The following is a 20,586-nucleotide window of genomic DNA, read 5'->3' on the forward strand; positions in this document are numbered from 1 at the left end:
TATGAAAGAAAAAAAAGAAGTATTCAAATGTATGCACTCACTACTGTAAGTGCGTACTAAGAGTGTCTGCTAAATGAGTAAAATGTAAAACACTCACACACAACTATTCTCAGGATATGGGAAAACCAACACAGACAATATGTGCTTGAACACACGTTTCTCAATCACATACAGTATGTATAACCCAGCAGCCATCGGTATGGAGAGGGGAGGAAGGGTTAACCCAGCAGCCATCGGTATGGAGAGGGGAGGAAGGGTTAACCCAGCAGTCATCGGTATGGAGAGGGGAGGAAGGGTTAACCCAGCAGCCATCGGTATGGAGAGGGGAGGAAGGGTTAACCCAGCAGCCATCGGTATGGAAAGGGGAGGAAGGGTTAACCCAGCAGCCATCGGTATGGAGAGGGGAGGAAGGGTTAACCCAGCAGCCATCGGTATGGAGAGGGGAGGAAGGGTTAACCCAGCAGCCATCGGTATGGAGAGGGGAGGAAGGGTTAACCCAGCAGCCATCGGTATGGAGAGGGGAGGAAGGGTTAACCCAGCAGCCATCGGTATGGAGAGGGGAGGAAGGGTTAACCCAGCAGCCATCGGTATGGAGAGGGGAGGAAGGGTTAACCCAGCAGTCATCGGTATGGAGAGGGGAGGAAGGGTTAACCCAGCAGCCATCGGTATGGAGAGGGGAGGAAGGGTTAACCCAGCAGCCATCGGTATGGAGAGGGGAGGAAGGGTTAACCCAGCAGCCATCGGTATGGAGAGGGGCGGAAGGGTTAACCCAGCAGCCATCGGTATAGAGAGGGGAGGAAGGGTTAACCCAGCAGCCATCGGTATGGAGAGGGGAGGAAGGGTTAACCCAGCAGTCATCGGTATGGAGAGGGGAGGAAGGGTTAACCCAGCAGCCATCGGTATGGAGAGGGGAGGAAGGGTTAACCCAGCAGTCATCGGTATGGAGAGGGGAGGAAGGGTTAACCCAGCAGCCATCGGTATGGAGAGGGGAGGAAGGGTTAACCCAGCAGCCATCGGTATGGAGAGGGGAGGAAGGGTTAATGGTAGAGCTGGCCCTTTAACTGAAGAGGGTCTGCCTGATTGACTGACTGGCTTGCTACTGGCTGACTGCCTGGCTGAATGGCAGACTTGCTGACTGACTGACTGGCTGGCTGACTGGCTGACTGTGCTACTGCATGAGTAATGCTGAGCCATGGTGCCATGAAACTGTGACAACCAGAGGGAGGGGGACTGTGTGGGTAGAGAACAAATATAAACGAGGGGAAGGGGGGATTTGAATCAAACAAAGAAACACAAATTGAGAAATATAGGGTACAAAGATGGAGGAGAGGAAGAGGTATAGAAAGAGGGATAGAGATAGATAGAGGGCTCAACAGTTGTGCCTGACCGCAGCTCGTTACAAAGTGTTGCATCAGTGCTACAGGGAAGCTCACGTTGCAGGATGACATCACCTTATACCGTCTCAGCTCTGCTCTGCTGCAGACAGGCGCTCCGAACACACCATCTGTTTGACAGCCCAGAGAGAGAGGGATAGAGAGAGCGAGAGGGATAGAGAGAGCGAGAGGGATAGAGAGAGAGAGAGAGAGAGAGAGAGAGAGAGAGAGAGAGAGAGAGAGAGAGAGAGAGAGAGAGAGAGGTTTGGGGGCGGACGAGACGGATAAAAGGTGAGGATGTAGACTAGATGGGGAGAGATTTGGGTTGGTGAGAAGGTGGGGGTGTAGTGTAGCAAGGGTACTGCTTTCCCCTGGCTGATATCTCTCCCTCTCCCCCTGCTTGGCACTGTAACCGGCTGATATCTCTCCCTCTCCCCCTGCTTGGCACTGTAACTGGCTGATATCTCTCCCTCTCCCCCTGCTTGGCACTGTAACTGGCTGATATCTCTCCCTCTCCCCCTGCTTGGCACTGTAACTGGCTGATGTCTCTCCCTCTCCCCCTGCTTGGCACTGTAACTGGCTGATATCTCTCCCTCTCCCCCTGCTTGGCACTGTAACCGGCTGATATCTCTCCCTCTCCCCCTGCTTGGCACTGTAACTGGCTGATATCTCTCCCTCTCCCCCTTCTTGGCACTGTAACCGGCTGATATCTCTCCCTCTCTCCCTGCTTGGCACTGTAACTGGCTGATATCTCTCCCTCTCCCCCTGCTTGGCACTGTAACTGGCTGATATCTCTCCCTCTCCCCCTTCTTGGCACTGTAACCGGCTGATATCTCTCCCTCTCCCCCTGCTTGGCACTGTAACTGGCTGATAACTCTCCCTCTCCCCCTGCTTGGCACTGTAACTGGCTGATATCTCTCCCTCTCCCCCTGCTTGGCACTGTAACTGGCTGATATCTCTCCCTCTCCCCCTGCTTGGCACTGTAACTGGCTGATGCACTGACAGAGGCGGTAGAGGGTAGGAGGGTGTCGACTCATTCTGCTCCACCGCATCATTAACACTTTGGTGTCGGGGTTGTTTTTTGGGGAAGAGTTGCATAAGCCACGCGTGCCTAACAGGAAACTCACCAGACGGTTCCTCTGGTGCATTGCGTTTGGGTAAAGACCTATTCATCCAGTAGTGGGAACTGGGACGGGTTTACTCACTGAATTAGAGCAAGCCTGGAAACTTCCAGACGGTGCAGCTGATCGGTTAGCTCGAGTTAGTGCGCACATGACTCCTGGCTGTCTGGTTGGCTGTTGCAGATTTCTCCAACAGTGAGTGTCCGTTGGACAGACAGACCAGACCGAAGCGGTTGATTAGAGATTCAGGGTTGAATCTGTTGGGTCTGAAGTGCTTTAAAGAACATGATCAAAAGCCAAAACGCAAAATGTGAACCCTCTGTTCTATGTAGCAGGTCAGACTCCATCTCTGTTGTATTTGAACCCTCTGTTCTATGTAGCAGGTCAGACTCCATCTCTGTTGTATTTGAACCCTCTGTTCTATGTAGCAGGTCAGACTCCATCTCTGTTGTATTTGAACCCTCTGTTCTATGTAGCAGATCAGACTCCATCTCTACTGTATTTGAACCCTCTGTTCTATGTAGCAGATCAGACTCCATCTCTGTTGTATTTGAACCCTCTGTTCTGTGTAGCAGATCAGACTCCATCTCTGTTGTATTTGAACCCTCTGTTCTATGTAGCAGGTCAGACTCCATCTCTACTGTATTTGAACCCTCTGTTCTATGTAGCAGGTCAGACTCCATCTCTGTTGTATTTGAACCCTCTGTTCTATGTAGCAGGTCAGACTCCATCTCTGTTGTATTTGAACCCTCTGTTCTATGTAGCAGGTCAGACTCCATCTCTGTTGTATTTGAACCCTCTGTTCTATGTAGCAGATCAGACTCCATCTCTGTTGTATTTGAACACTCTGTTCTATGTAGCAGGTCAGACTCCATCTCTACTGTATTTGAACCCTCTGTTCTATGTTGCAGGTCAGACTCCATCTCTGTTGTATTTGAACCCTCTGTTCTATGTAGCAGGTCAGACTCCATCTCTGTTGTATTTGAACCCTCTGTTCTGTGTAGCAGGTTTGACTCCATCTCTGTTGCATTTGAACCCTCTGTTCTGTGTAGCAGGTTTGACTCCATCTCTGTTGTATTTGAACCCTCTGTTCTGTGTAGCAGGTCAGACTCCATCTCTGTTGTATTTGAACCCTCTGTTCTGTGTAGCAGGTCAGACTCCATCTCTGTTGTATTTGAACACTCTGTTCTATGTAGCAGGTCAGACTCCATCTCTGTTGTATTTGAACCCTCTGTTCTGTGTAGCAGGTTTGACTCCATCTCTGTTGTATTTGAACACTCTGTTCTATGTAGCAGGTCAGACTCCATCTCTGTTGTATTTGAACCCTCTGTTCTATGTAGCAGGTCAGACTCCATCTCTACTGTATTTGAACCCTCTGTTCTGTGTAGCAGGTCAGACTCCATCTCTGTTGTATTTGAACCCTCTGTTCTATGTAGCAGGTCAGACTCCATCTCTACTCTATTTGAACCCTGTTTTCTATGTAGCAGGTCAGACTCCATCTCTGTTGTATTTGAACCCTCTGTTCTGTGTAGCAGGTCAGACTCCATCTCTGTTGTATTTGAACACTCTGTTCTATGTAGCAGGTCAGACTCCATCTCTACTGTATTTGAACCCTCTGTTCTATGTTGCAGGTCAGACTCCATCTCTGTTGTATTTGAACCCTCTGTTCTATGTAGCAGGTCAGACTCCATCTCTGTTGTATTTGAACACTCTGTTCTATGTAGCAGGTCAGACTCCATCTCTACTGTATTTGAACCCTCTGTTCTATGTTGCAGGTCAGACTCCATCTCTGTTGTATTTGAACCCTCTGTTCTATGTAGCAGGTCAGACTCCATCTCTGTTGTATTTGAACCCTCTGTTCTATGTAGCAGGTCAGACTCCATCTCTACTGTATTTGAACCCTCTGTTCTGTGTAGCAGGTCAGACTCCATCTCTGTTGTATTTGAACCCTGTTTTCTATGTAGCAGGTCAGACTCCATCTCTACTGTATTTGAACCCTCTGTTCTATGTAGCAGGTCAGACTCCATCTCTGTTGTATTTGAACCCTCTGTTCTATGTAGGAGGTCAGGACTCCATCTCTGTTGTATTGGAACCCTCTGTTCTATGTAGCAGGTCAGACTCCATCTCTGTTGTATTTTGACACACTCTGTTCTATGTAGCAGGTCAGACTCCATCTCTGTTGTATTTGAACCCTCTGTTCTATGTAGCAGGTCAGACTCCATCTCTGTTGTATTTGAACCCTCTGTTCTATGTAGCAGGTCAGACTCCATCTCTGTTGTATTTGAACCCTCTGTTCTGTGTAGCAGGTCAGACTCCCATCTCTGTTGTATTTGAACCCTCTGTTCTGTGTAGCAGGTCAGATTCCATCTCTACTGTATTTGAACCCTCTGTTCTGTGTAGCAGGTCAGACTCCATCTCTACTCTATTTGAACCCTGTTTTCTATGTTGCAGGTCAGACTCCATCTCTGTTGTATTTGAACCCTCTGTTCTGTGTAGCAGGTCAGACTCCATCTCTACTGTATTTGAACCCTGTTTTCTATGTTGCAGGTCAGACTCCATCTCTGTTGTATTTGAACCCTCTGTTCTGTGTAGCAGGTCAGACTCCATCTCTGTTGTATTTGAACCCTCTGTTCTGTGTAGCAGGTCAGACTCCATCTCTGTTGTATTTGAACCCTGTTTTCTATGTAGCAGGTCAGACTCCATCTCTGTTGTATTTGAACCCTCTGTTCTGTGTAGCAGGTCAGACTCCATCTCTGTTGTATTTGAACCCTCTGTTCTATGTAGCAGGTCAGACTCCATCTCTGTTGTATTTGAACCCTCTGTTCTATGTAGCAGGTCAGACTCCATCTCTGTTGTATTTGAACCCTCTGTTCTATGTAGCAGGTCAGACTCCATCTCTGTTGTATTTGAACCCTCTGTTCTGTGTAGCAGGTCAGACTCCATCTCTGTTGTATTTGAACCCTCTGTTCTATGTAGCAGGTCAGACTCCATCTCTGTTGTATTTGAACCCTGTTTTCTATGTAGCAGGTCAGACTCCATCTCTGTTGTATTTGAACCCTCTGTTCTATGTAGCAGGTCAGACTCCATCTCTACTGTATTTGAACCCTCTGTTCTGTGTAGCAGGTCAGACTCCATCTCTGTTGTATTTGAACCCTGTTTTCTATGTGTAACTCAGTCTGCTCCAACTGTAACTCAGTCTGGAACTCAGTCTGCTCCAACTGTAACTCAGTCTGCTCCAACTGTAACTCAGCCTGTTCCAACTGTAACTCAGTCTGCTCCAACTGTAACTCAGTCTGGAACTCAGTCTGCTCCAACTGTTTCTCAGTCTGCTCTAACTGTCACTCAGTCTGCTCCAACTGTAACTCAGTCTGCTCTAACTGTAACTCAGTCTGCTCCAACTGTAACTCAGTCTGCTCCAACTGTAACTCAGTCTGGAACTCAGTCTGCTCCAACTGTAACTCAGTCTGCTCCAACTGCGCTGTCTGTCTGTCTGTCTGTCTGTCTGTCTGTCTGTCTGTCTGTCTGTCTGTCTGTCTGTCTGTCTGTCTGTCTGTCTGTCTGTCTGTCTGTCTGTCTGTCTGTCTGTCTGTCTGTCTGTCTGTCTGTCGTACACCCAGTCATGTCATGTAGGCCAATGGTGTGGCGTGCACCTGTCTCTATGTTCTGTCAGCTGCTGTGATGGGGATCTAGACAGACAGACCAGCTCTGTTAGACAGACAGACAGACCAGCTCTGTTAGACAGACAGACAGACCAGCTCTGTTAGACAGACAGACAGACCAGCTCTGTTAGACAGACAGACAGACCAGCTCTGTTAGACAGACAGACAGACAACCCAGCTCTGTTAGACAGACAGACAGACAACCCAGCTCTGTTAGACAGACAGACAGACCAGCTCTGTTAGACAGACAGACAGACAACCCAGCTCTGTTAGACAGACAGACAGACAACCCAGCTCTGCTAGACAGACAGACAGACAACCCAGCTCTGTTAGACAGACAGACAGACAACCCAGCTCTGTTAGACAGACAGACAGACAGACAGACAGACAGACAGACAGACAGACAGACAGACAACCCAGCTCTGTTAGACAGACAGACAGACAACCCAGCTCTGTTAGACAGACAGACAGACCAGCTCTGTTAGACAGACAGACAGACAACCCAGCTCTGTTAGACAGACAGACAGACAACCCAGCTCTGTTAGACAGACAGACAGACAACCCAGCTCTGTTAGACAGACAGACAGACCAGCTCTGTTAGACAGACAGACAACCCAGCTCTGTTAGACAGACAGACAGACCAGCTCTGTTAGACAGACAGACAGACCAGCTCTGTTAGACAGACAGACAGACCAGCTCTGTTAGACAGACAGACAGACCAGCTCTGTTAGACAGACAGACAGACCAGCTCTGTTAGACAGACAGACAACCCAGCTCTGTTAGACAGACAGACAACCCAGCTCTGTTAGACAGACAGACAACCCAGCTCTGTTAGACAGACAGACAGACAACCCAGCTCTGTTAGACAGACAGACCAGCTCTGTTAGACAGACGGACAGACAACCCAGCTCTGTTAGACAGACAGACAGACAACCCAGCTCTGTTAGACAGACAGACAGACAACCCAGCTCTGTTAGACAGACAGACAGACAGACAACCCAGCTCTGTTAGACAGACAGACAACCCAGCTCTGTTAGACAGACAGACAGACAACCCAGCTCTGTTAGACAGACAGACAGACCAGCTCTGTTAGACAGACAGACAGACAACCCAGCTCTGTTAGACAGACAGACCAGCTCTGTTAGACAGACGGACAGACAGACAACCCAGCTCTGTTTGACAGACAGACCAGCTCTGTTTGACAGACAGACCAGCTCTGTTAGACAGACAGACAGACCAGCTCTGTTAGACAGACAGACAGACCAGCTCTGTTAGACAGACAGACAGACCAGCTCTGTTAGACAGACAGACAGCCAAGCTCTGTTAGACAGACAGACAGCCCAGCTCTGTTAGACAGACAGACAGACAGACCAGCTCTGTTAGACAGACAGACAACCCAGCTCTGTTAGACAGACAGACAGACAACCCAGCTCTGTTAGACAGACAGACAGACAACCCAGCTCTGTTAGACAGACAGACAGACAACCCAGCTCTGTTAGACAGACAGACAGACAGACAACCCAGCTCTGTTAGACAGACAGACAACCCAGCTCTGTTAGACAGACAGACAGACCAGCTCTGTTAGACAGACAGACAGACAACCCAGCTCTGTTAGACAGACAGACAGACCATCTCTGTTAGACAGACAGACAGACCAGCTCTGTTAGACAGACAGACAGACAACCCAGCTCTGTTAGACAGACAGACAGACCAGCTCTGTTAGACAGACGGACAGACAGACAACCCAGCTCTGTTAGACAGACAGACAGACCAGCTCTGTTAGACAGACAGACAGACAGACCAGCTCTGTTAGACAGACAGACAGCCCAGCTCTGTTAGACAGACAGACAGACCAGCTCTGTTAGACAGACAGACAGCCCAGCTCTGTTAGACAGACAGACAGACCCTCTCTGTTCCCCCCCCTCTCTCTCTGCAGCTCTGATACATGTAGATTAGAAGCCTTGTAGTTGTAACCCTCTCTGTCCCCCCCTCTCTCTCTGCAGCTCTGATACATGTAGATTAGAAGCCTTGTAGTTGTAACCCTCTCTGTTTCCCCCCCCTCTCTCTCTGCAGCTCTGATACATGTAGATTAGAAGCCTTGTAGTTGTAACCCTCTCTGTTCCCCCCCTCTCTCTCTCTGCAGCTCTGATACATGTAGATTAGAAGCCTTGTAGTTGTAACCCTCTCTGTTTCCCCCCCTCTCTCTCTGCAGCTCTGATACATGTAGATTAGAAGCCTTGTAGTTGTAACCCTCTCTGTTCCCCCCCTCTCTCTCTGCAGCTCTGATACATGTAGATTAGAAGCCTTGTAGTTGTAACCCTCTCTGTTTCCCCCCTCTCTCTCTCTGCAGCTCTGATACATGTAGATTAGAAGCCTTGTAGTTGTAACCCTCTCTGTTTCCCCCCTCTCTCTCTCTGCAGCTCTGATACATGTAGATTAGAAGCCTTGTAGTTGTAACCCTCTCTGTTCCCCCCTCTCTCTCTCTCTGCAGCTCTGATACATGTAGATTAGAAGCCTTGTAGTTGTAACCCTCTCTGTTCCCCCCTCTCTCTCTCTGCAGCTCTGATACATGTAGATTAGAAGCCTTGTAGTTGTAACCCTCTCTGTTTCCCCCCCTCTCTCTCTGCAGCTCTGATACATGTAGATTAGAAGCCTTGTAGTTGTAACCCTCTCTGTTCCCCCCTCTCTCTCTCTCTGCAGCTCTGATACATGTAGATTAGAAGCCTTGTAGTTGTAACCCTCTCTGTTCCCCCCCTCTCTCTCTCTCTGCAGCTCTGATACATGTAGATTAGAAGCCTTGTAGTTGTAACCCTCTCTGTTCCCCCCTCTCTCTCTGCAGCTCTGATACATGTAGATTAGAAGCCTTGTAGTTGTAACCCTCTCTGTTTACCCCCCTCTCTCTCTCTGCAGCTCTGATACATGTAGATTAGAAGCCTTGTAGTTGTAACCCTCTCTGTCCCCCCCTCTCTCTCTCTCTGCAGCTCTGATACATGTAGATTAGAAGCCTTGTAGTTGTAACCCTCTCTGTTCCCCCTCTCTCTCTCTGCAGCTCTGATACATGTAGATTAGAAGCCTTGTAGTTGTAACCCTCTCTGTTTCCCCCTCTCTCTCTGCAGCTCTGATACATGTAGATTAGAAGCCTTGTAGTTGTAACCCTCTCTGTCCCCCCTCTCTCTCTCTCTGCAGCTCTGATACATGTAGATTAGAAGCCTTGTAGTTGTAACCCTCTCTGTTCCCCCCCTCTCTCTCTCTCTGCAGCTCTGATACATGTAGATTAGAAGCCTTGTAGTTGTAACCCTCTCTGTTCCCCCCCCTCTCTCTGCAGCTCTGATACATGTAGATTAGAAGCCTTGTAGTTGTAACCCTCTCTGTTTACCCCCCCCCTCTCTCTCTCTGCAGCTCTGATACATGTAGATTAGAAGCCTTGTAGTTGTAACCCTCTCTGTTTCCCCCCCTCCTTCTCTCTGCAGCTCTGATACATGTAGATTAGAAGCCTTGTAGTTGTAACCCTCTCTGTTCCCCCCCCTCTCTCTCTCTCTGCAGCTCTGATACATGTAGATTAGAAGCCTTGTAGTTGTAACCCTCTCTGTTCCCCCCTCTCTCTCTCTCTGCAGCTCTGATACATGTAGATTAGAAGCCTTGTAGTTGAAACCCTCTCTGTTCCCCCCTCTCTCTCTCTGCAGCTCTGATACATGTAGATTAGAAGCCTTGTAGTTGAAACCCTCTCTGTTCCCCCCTCTCTCTCTGCAGCTCTGATACATGTAGATTAGAAGCCTTGTAGTTGTAACCCTCTCTGTTCCCCCCCCTCTCTCTCTCTGCAGCTCTGATACATGTAGATTAGAAGCCTTGTAGTTGAAACCCTCTCTGTTCCCCCCTCTCTCTCTCTCTGCAGCTCTGATACATGTAGATTAGAAGCCTTGTAGTTGAAACCCTCTCTGTTTCTCTTTCCCCTCTCTCTGCAGCTCTTCCTCCCAAGCCGGCCAAGCCCATGACTCCAGTGAGCAGCAGCAACGGTGTGAAGGAAGGGGCTGAGGGATCGTTACAGGAAGCAGAGTGGTACTGGGGAGACATATCAAGGTAACACTCTCTCACACACACGTTCGCACTCCTTCTGTTTGACTTTCTCCACACACCCAAGGTCAACACACAGTCTCTCTGTGTCTGTGTCTCTGCAAGGCTGTGTGTGTGTGTGTGTGTGTGTGTGTGTGTGTGTGTGTGTGTGTGTGTGTGTGTGTGTGTGTGTGTGTGTGTGTGTGTGTGTGTGTGTGTACAGAATGTCCTGTTTGTCTTGTGTGTTGGTATCGTGCATGTCTGAGTTTGTTTGGAGAGAAAGAGCCTCGAGTCGAGTCATGGGATCACATAAATCGATACTCAAACTCACTCTCAAGATCACAGACATCCCTTTTATACCAGGTACGTTGCCTTTTCACGCTCCTCTCTCTCTCTCTCTCTCTCTCTCTCTCTCTCCCTCTCTCTCTCTCTATCTCACTCTCTCTCTCTATCTCACTCTCTCTCTCTATCTCACTCTCTTCCACCCTCTCTTCCTCTTCCTCTCCCTCTCTCTCTCTCTCTCTCTCTCTCTCTCTCTCTCTCTCTCTATCTCACTCTCTCTTTCTATCTCTATCTCTCTCTCTCCCTCTCTCTCTCGCTCTCTCTCTCTCTCTCTCTCTCCCTCTCTTCTCTCTCTCTCTCTCTCTCTCTTCCTCTCTCTCTCTCTCTCTCTCTCTCTCTCTCTCTCTCACTATCTCACTCTCTCTCTATCTCACTCTCTTCCACCCTCTCTTCCTCTCTCTCTCTCACTCTCTATCTCACTCTCTCTCTCTATCTCACTCTCTTCCACCCTCTCTTCCTCTCTCTCTCTCTCTCTCTCACTCTCTTCCACTCTCTCTCTCTCTCTCTCTCTCTCTCTCTCTCTCTCTCTCTCTCTCTCTCTCACTCTCTTCCACCCTCTCTCTCCTCTCTCTCTCTCTCTCTCTCTCTCTCTCTCTCTCTCTCTCTCTCTCTCTCTCTCTCTCTCTATCTCTCTCTCTATCTCACTCTCTTCCTCCCTCTCTTCCTCCCTCTCTTCCTCCCTCTCTCTCTCTCTCTCTCTCTCTCTCTCTCTTCCACCCTCTCTTCCTCTCTCTCTCTCTCTCTCTCTCTCTCTCCTCTCTCTTTCTTTCGTTCTCTCTCTCTCAGCTGGGTCTGTAGAGTAGAGTGTATAATACTGCTTAGCTAAGCACCACCAGCCAAAGCTGGCACATACATCTGAGAGTAAAGCTGCACACACACACACACACACACACACACACACACACACACACACACACACACACACACACACACACACACACACACACACACACACACACACACACACACACACACACAGGCACAGGCACACACACACACACCTACAGACAGTAAGTCTATCTGCCCACAGACCTGTCTGAGTGGGACTAGTGTGAAACGTAGACTGATTAGAGCAGAGCAGTGTACATTAAGGCTAGTCCAGTCTGTCTGTCTGTCTGTCTGTCTGTCTGTCTGTCTGTCTGTCTGTCTGTCTGTCTGTCTGTCTGTCTGTCTGTCTGTCTGTCTGTCTGTCTGTCTGTCTGCCTGCCTGCTGGTTTGGCCCAGGGTTGTTTCATGCTCTGATTACTTAAATTATTCAATGGCTGCACTGTTTACAATGTGTTACACACAACACACTAACACACACACTAACACACACTCATTCACTCACTCACACACTGACCACACACACTAACACACACTCATTCACTCACTCACACACTAACACACACACTAACACACACACTAACACACACATAGACAAACACTCATTCACTCACTCACACACAAAACCAAAAGTCATCCAGGGTGTATAGTTAGGAGAGGGTTAAGGGAATTTTGGCAGCAAAGTAACCCCCCTCATCTCAGCCTGGGGCAGCAGTGTCAGAGCAACGCTGTGTCATACCAAATCAACTCCCTTCTACACACACACACACACACTGCCCCAGCTCCCCTCTGCACACACACACACACACACACACACACACACACACACACACACACACACACACACACACACACACACACACACACACACACACACACACACACACACACACACACACACTGCCCCAGCTCCCCTCTGCACACACACTCACACACACTGCCCCAGCTCCCCGCTACACACACACACACACACACACACACACACACACACACACACACACACACACACACACACACACACACACACACACACTTCCCCAGCTCCCCTCTACACACACACACACAAAAGCACACACACACTCACACACATCCCCAGCGCCCCTCAAACACACACAAAAACACACACACACACACACATCCCCAGCTCCCCTCACACACACAAACAAAGGACCTCAGCTGCTCCTGCAGGCTAAAGTTAACTCCCATGGAGAGGTTAGCTGACTGGAAGGGAGAGGAAGGGGGGCTGCTTCCTCAGCATGACGAGGCTTACTGCCCCCACAGACGGAGGGAGCAAGCTGCTCTTCAGACAGGCTGGAAAGACCCTAAAGCCTGTCTGGGATATAGGCTACAGACCTACAGACTGGAGCAATGTAGTGTGTGTGTGTGTGTGTGTGTGTGTGTGTGTGTGTGTGTGTGTGTGTGTGTGTGTGTGTGTGTGTGTGTGTGTGTGTGTGTGTGTGTGTGTGTGTGTGTGTGTGTGTGTGTGTGTGTGTGTGTGTGTGTGTGTGTGTGTGTGTGCATGAGGTAAAGCATTCCAACATGTCTGCCTTCTCCAGACGGTTTCAGCAGACCGGAGGGACACAGGCCACTGCCTCTGCTCACAGCCAGCCCTAACACACATGCTCACACACACTCACTCACCGATGTCTGTCTTTCTTTCCTGTAGTAAGGAGACCAATGTGTTTAGGGAGGGAGGGAGGGAGGCTATACTGTGAATTACCTGCCATAATTAAAGGGAAGGTAGCAGCCCTTCTTGTTAAAGCCATCTAGCCTTGGATTCAGATGTGTAACCCCTCTCTTTCTCTCTCTCTCTCTTCCCCCCCTCTCTCCCTGTATCCCTCTCTCCAGGGAAGAGGTGAATGATAAACTGAGAGACATGCCTGATGGGACCTTCCTAGTTCGGGACGCCTCAACCAAAATGCAGGGTGACTACACTCTAACACTGAGGTAGGTTACCACACTACACACTAACACTACACACTAACACTTAGGTAGGTTACCACACTAACACTACACACTAACACTTAGGTAGGTTACCACACTACACACTAACACTACACACTAACACTGAGGTAGGTTACCACACTACACACTAACACTACACACTAACACTGAGGTAGGTTACCACACTACACACTAACACTTAGGTAGGTTACCACACTACACACTAACACTGAGGTAGGTTACCACACTACACACTAACACTACACACTAACACTGAGGTAGGTTACCACACTACACACTAACACTACACACTAACACTGAGGTAGGTTACCACACTACACACTAACACTTAGGTAGGTTACCACACTACACACTAACACTACACACTAACACTGAGGTAGGTTACCACACTACACACTAACACTTAGGTAGGTTACCACACTACACACTAACACTACACACTAACACTTAGGTAGGTTACCACACTACACACTAACACTACACACTAACACTGAGGTAGGTTACCACACTACACACTAACACTACACACTAACACTGAGGTAGGTTACCACACTACACACTAACACTTAGGTAGGTTACCACACTACACACTAACACTACACACTAACACTGAGGTAGGTTACCACACTACACACTAACACTTAGGTAGGTTACCACACTACACACTAACACTACACACTAACACTGAGGTAGGTTAACACACTAGACACTAACACTTAGGTAGGTTACCACACTACACACTAACACTGAGGTAGGTTACCACACTACACACTAACCCTGAGGGAGGTTACCACACTACACACTAACACTGAGGTAGGTTACCACACTACACACTAACACTACACACTAACACTGAGGTAGGTTACCACACTACACACTAATACTTAGGTAGGTTACCACACTACACACTAACAATGAGGTAGGTTACCACACTACACACTAACACTGAGGTAGGTTACCACACTACACACTAACACTTAGGTAGGTTACCACACTACACACTAACACTGAGGTAGGTTACCACACTACACACTAACACTTAGGTAGGTTACCACACTACACACTAACACTACACACTAACACTGAGGTAGGTTACCACACTACACACTACACACTAACACTGAGGTAGGTTACCACACTACACACTAACACTTAGGTAGGTTACCACACTACACACTAACACTACACACTAACACTTAGGTAGGTTACCACACTACACACTAACACTTAGGTAGGTTACCACACTACACACTAACACTGAGGTAGGTTACCACACTACACACTAACACTTAGGTAGGTTACCACACTACATACTAACACTGAGGTAGGTTACCACACTACACACTAACACTACACACTAACACTGAGGTAGGTTACCACACTACACACTAACACTTAGGTAGGTTAACACACTACACACTACACACTAACACTTAGGTAGTGTTACCACACTACACACTAACACTGAGGTAGGTTACCACACTACACACTAACACTGAGGGTGGGTTACCACACTACACACTAACACTTAGGTAGGTTACCACACTACACACTAACACTACACACTAACACTGAGGTAGGGTTACCACACTACACACTAACACTACACACTAACACTTAGGTAGGTTACCACACTACACACTAACACTACACACTAACACTGAGGTAGGTTACCACACTACACACTAACACTTAGGTAGGTTACCACACTACACACTAACACTGCGGTAGGTTACCACACTACACACTAACACTACACATTAACACTGAGGTAGGTTACCACACTACACACTAACACTTAGGTAGGTTACCACACTACACACTAACACTGAGGTAGGTTACCACACTACACACTAACACTACACACTAACACTGAGGTAGGTTACCACACTACACACTAACACTGAGGTAGGTTACCACACTACACACTAACACTACACACTAACACTGAGGTAGGTTACCACACTACACACTAACACTTAGGTAGGTTACCACACTACACACTAACACTGAGGTAGGTTACCACACTACACACTAACACTTAGGTAGGTTACCACACTACACACTAACACTGAGGTAGGTTACCACACTACACCAGGCTCACTTCTTTCACAAGAGTTTCTGGACAGAGGGACGTTGTTTTTATATCAAGTAGTAACCCCTGAAGTAGTTATTACTGGTTTATTTCTAGTGAGCTCACACCTATAGGAGTCTGAATGCCTCTTCAAAGTACTCATCCTCTCTCTCTCTCTGTGTATGTGTGTGTGTGTGTGTGTGTGTGTGTGTGTGTGTGTGTGTGTGTGTGTGTGTGTGTGTGTGTGTGTGTGTGTGTGTGTGTGTGTGTGTGTGTGTGTGTGTGTGTGTGTGTGTGTGTGTGTGTGTGTGTGTGTGTGTGTGTGTGTGTAGGAAAGGGGGCAACAACAAGTTAATCAAGATCTACCACCGGGATGGGAAGTATGGCTTCTCAGACCCCCTGACGTTTGGTTCTGTTGTGGAGCTGATCAATCACTATAGACATGAATCCCTGGCCCAGTACAACACCAAGCTAGACGTCAAACTCATGTTCCCCATCTCACACTACCAGCAGGTACGGACTAGCCTACACACTGTCTACTGTCCACTTCTCTCTGTCCTTCTCCTCTTCCTGTACTCTCTCCTCTCTGTCCTTCTCCTCTCTGTCCTCTCTCTCTCTGCACCTCTTGCTCCTCTCCCTGTACTCTCTCCTCTCTGTCCTTCTCTATGTCCTCTCTCTCTCTGCACCTCTTGCTCCTCTCCTCCTCCTCCTCTCCTGCTCCTCCTCTCCTGTGCGTCCCCAGTAAGTCTGTTGAGTAGTTCTGGGGGTCGTTCCCTTCCTGCCCATCATGCAGGTTGATTCACACAGCATGGTGAGATATTACCCTGCTTATTCTGCTCTCTCGCTCTCCTGTCCTGCTCTGTGCTGCACCTCACTGCTGCACCTCACTGCTGCACCTCACTGCTGCACCTCAATACTGCACCTCACTACTGCACCTCACTGCTGCACCTCAATGCTGCACCTCACTGCTGCACCTCACTGCTGCACCTCACTGCTGCACCTCAATGCTGCACCTCAATGCTGCACCTCAATGCTGCACCTCAATGCTGCACCTCAATGCTGCACCTCAATGCTGCCTAAATGACACACATCCTCCATGTCAAAAGGCCGCTCCTGCATTCCTTTTTTCCCTCATTCCCTCGTTCTCTCTCTCCTGGCGTGGCTCCCGTGCTCAGCCAGTCATTACTCAGAGACCTCCGCTCCGAAGCGCGGAGCGCTCCGCCCCTTAGCACATTGAGCAAGGCATCATGGGTCCTGAATTAATGAGGCCAATAGGAAGTCTCCCTCTGTAAGCACAATCAGACAGGTTATTCCCTCCACTCCTGTACTCCCCCCCCCCTCTCTCTCTCTCTCTCTCTCTCTATATATATATATATATCTTTCTCTCTCTCTGCACTTAATGTCAATATATCGCCCTCTAATACTCTTTCTCTCTTTCTTTCATTCTCTTACTTTCTCTCAGGACCAGCTGGTGAAAGAGGACAACATTGACGCGGTGGGGAAGAAACTCCAAGAATATCACAATCAATACCAGGAGAAGAGCAAGGAGTATGACCGGCTTTATGAGGACTACACCAAGACTTCACAGGTACCGTACAACGCACACTACACTACACCGTTAGCACATCATACCACCACACCTACACTACACTGTTAGCACATCATACCACACACTACACCGTTAGCACATCATACCACACACTACACTGTTAGCACATCATACCACACACTACACTACACTGTTATCACATCATACCACACACTACACTACACTGTTATCACATCATACCACACACTACACTACATCGTTAGCACATCATACCACACACTACACTACACTGTTAGCACATCATACCACACACTACACTACACCGTTAGCACATCATACCACACACTACACTACACTGTTAGCACATCATACCACACACTACACTACACTGTTAGCACATCATACCACACACTACACTACACCGTTAGCACATCATACCACACACTACACTACACTGTTAGCACATCATACCACACACTACACTACACTGTTAGCACATCATACCACACACTACACTGCACCGTTAGCACATCATACCACACACTACACTACACTGTTAGCACATCATACCACACACTACACTACACTGTTAGCACATCATACCACACACTACACTACACTGTTAGCACATCATACCACACACTACACTACACTGTTAGCACATCATACCACACACTACACTACACTGTTAGCACATCATACCACACACTACACTGCACTGTTAGCACATCATACCACACACTACACTACACTGTTAGCACATCATACCACACACTACACTACACTGTTAGCACATCATACCACACACTACACTGTTAGCACATCATACCACACACTACACTACACCGTTAGCACATCATACCACACACTACACTGTTAGCACATCATAGCACACACTACACTACACCGTTAGCACATCATACCACACACTACACTGTTAGCACATCATACCACACACTACACTGCACTGTTAGCACATCATACCACACACTACACTGTTAGCACATCATACCACACACTACACTACACTGTTTGCACATCATACCACACACTACACTGCACCGTTAGCACATCATACCACACAATACACTACACTGTTAGCACATCATACCACACACTACACTGCACTGTTAGCACATCATACCACACACTACACTACACTGTTAACACATCATACCACACACTACACTGTTAGCACATCACACCACACACTACACTACACCGTTAGCACATCATACCACACACTACACTGTTAGCACATCATACCACACACTACACTACACCGTTAGCACATCATACCCACTCTACACTGTTAGCACATCATACCACACACTACACTGTTAGCACATCATACCACACACTACACTACACTGTTAGCACATCATACCACACACTACACTGTTAGCACATCATACCACACACTACACTACACTGTTAGCACATCATACCACACACTACACTGTTAGCACATCATACCACACACTACACTACACTACACTGTTAGCACATCATACCACACACTACACTACACTGTTAGCACATCATACCACACACTACACTACACTGTTAGCACATCATACCACACACTACACTGCACTGTTAGCACATCATACCACACACTACACTGCACTGTTAGCACATCATACCACACACTACACTACACTGTTAGCACATCATACCACACACTACACTGTTAGCACATCATACCACACACTACACTACACCGTTAGCACATCATACCACACACTACACTACACTGTTAGCACATCATACCACACACTACACTGCACTGTTAGCACATCATACCACACACTACACTACACTGTTAGCACATCATACCACACACTACACTGCACTGTTAGCACATCATACCACACACTACACTACACTGTTAGCACATCATACCACACACTACACTGTTAGCACATCATACCACACACTACACTGTTAGCACATCATACCACACACTACACTACACTGTTAGCACATCATACCACACACTACACTGCACTGTTAGCACATCATACCACACACTACACTGTTAGCACATCATACCACACACTACACTACACTGTTAGCACATCATACCACACACTACACTACACTGTTAGCACATCATACCACACACTACACTGTTAGCACATCATACCACACACTACACTACACTGTTAGCACATCATACCACACACTACACTGTTAGCACATCATACCACACACTACACTACACTACACTGTTAGCACATCATACCACACACTACACTACACTGTTAGCACATCATACCACACACTACACTGTTAGCACATCATACCACACACTACACTCTTAGCACATCATACCACACACTACACTCACATCACTAAACCCAAAACAGACTTAGTAACTACCACCAACTGTGTTCTATTTTAATCATGATAAAGCAGTAATTATGTCTGTGCCAGGCGGATAAATCGACACGATAGATAGGTAGACTTTATTCATTGGAAGGTTGCAGCATTATTGAGCTGACGAGTGGAAGATTGATGGCCCTGATATCGTGTTAACCCTCTCAGGAGATTCAGATGAAGAGGACGGCCATCGAGGCCTTCAACGAGACCATCAAGATCTTTGAGGAGCAGTGTCACACACAGGAACGCTACAGCAAGGACTACATGGAGCGCTTCCACCGGGAGGGCAACGACAAGGAGATTGAGAGGTATGGAGGGGGGGGGGGGGGCGGCTCAGGCTTGCTCAAATTAGAATCCACTCTCTATTTGTCGTCAGGCAAAGTATTGTTTGTGTACAGATTAGTGGTGTCTGGATTGACCTTAGGGTTTGAACAGAATCTTATGTTGTGGTGGTGATGGACATAGTTATGAATAATGGTAGTAGTAGCACAGTAGTACGCAAACAGTATGCAGTATCCTGACCCATCCTCCACCCCCTCTCCTCCCCTACATCTTCTCCTCTTCCTCTTCCTCCTTCTCCTCTCCTCTCCTCTCCTCTCCTCTCCTCTCCTCTCCTCTCCTCTCCTCTCCTCTCCTCTCCTCTCCTCTCCTCTCCTCTCCTCTCCCACTCTCCTCCTGCCCTTCTCCTCCCCTCCTCCTCCCCTCCTTCTTCTCCTCCACCTCTCCTTTCCCTCTCTCCTCCCTCTCTCCCCCCACCCCTCTTCTCGGTCTTGTAGGATCATGATGAACTATGAGAAGCTAAAGTCTCGTCTGGGTGAGATCCACGACAGTAAGATTAGTCTGGAGCAGGACCTGAAGGACCAGGCTCTGGACAACAGAGAGACTGACAAGAAGATGAACAGCCTCAAACCTGACCTCATCCAGCTCCGCAAGATCAGGGACCAGTACCTTGTGTAAGTACACTATACAGGAAAGAGTTAACATAGAGTAACACCAGTACCTTGTGTAAATACACTATACAGGAAAGAGTTAACATAGAGTAACACCAGTACCTTGTGTAAATACACTATACAGGAAAGAGTTAACATAGAGTAACACCAGTACCTTGTGTAAGTACACTATACAGGAAAGAGTTAACATAGAGTAACACCAGTACCTTGTGTAAGTACACTATACAGGAAAGAGTTAACATAGAGTAACACCAGTACCTTGTGTAAGTACACTATACAGGAAAGAGTTAACA

The 20,586-nt window shown here is 47.8% G+C and overlaps 1 protein-coding gene across 1 annotated transcript in view; it reads left to right on the forward strand.

The window, feature by feature from the left end:
• The window catches only part of LOC106560529 (phosphatidylinositol 3-kinase regulatory subunit gamma), a 356,086-nt gene that overhangs the window by 321,642 nt on the left and 13,858 nt on the right, over positions 1–20,586 (forward strand). Inside the window, exons 8-13 of the mRNA XM_045687847.2 lie at positions 10,116–10,230; positions 13,219–13,317; positions 15,742–15,922; positions 16,872–16,997; positions 19,509–19,651; positions 20,120–20,296. Of these exons, the coding sequence (XP_045543803.1) occupies positions 10,116–10,230; positions 13,219–13,317; positions 15,742–15,922; positions 16,872–16,997; positions 19,509–19,651; positions 20,120–20,296 (841 nt within the window). The remainder of the gene's footprint in view (positions 1–10,115; positions 10,231–13,218; positions 13,318–15,741; positions 15,923–16,871; positions 16,998–19,508; positions 19,652–20,119; positions 20,297–20,586) is intronic.

Source organism: Salmo salar, chromosome 10 (genome assembly GCF_965601325.2).
Source record: "Salmo salar chromosome 10, fSalSal1, whole genome shotgun sequence".
Classification (NCBI taxonomy): Eukaryota; Metazoa; Chordata; class Actinopteri; order Salmoniformes; family Salmonidae; genus Salmo; species Salmo salar.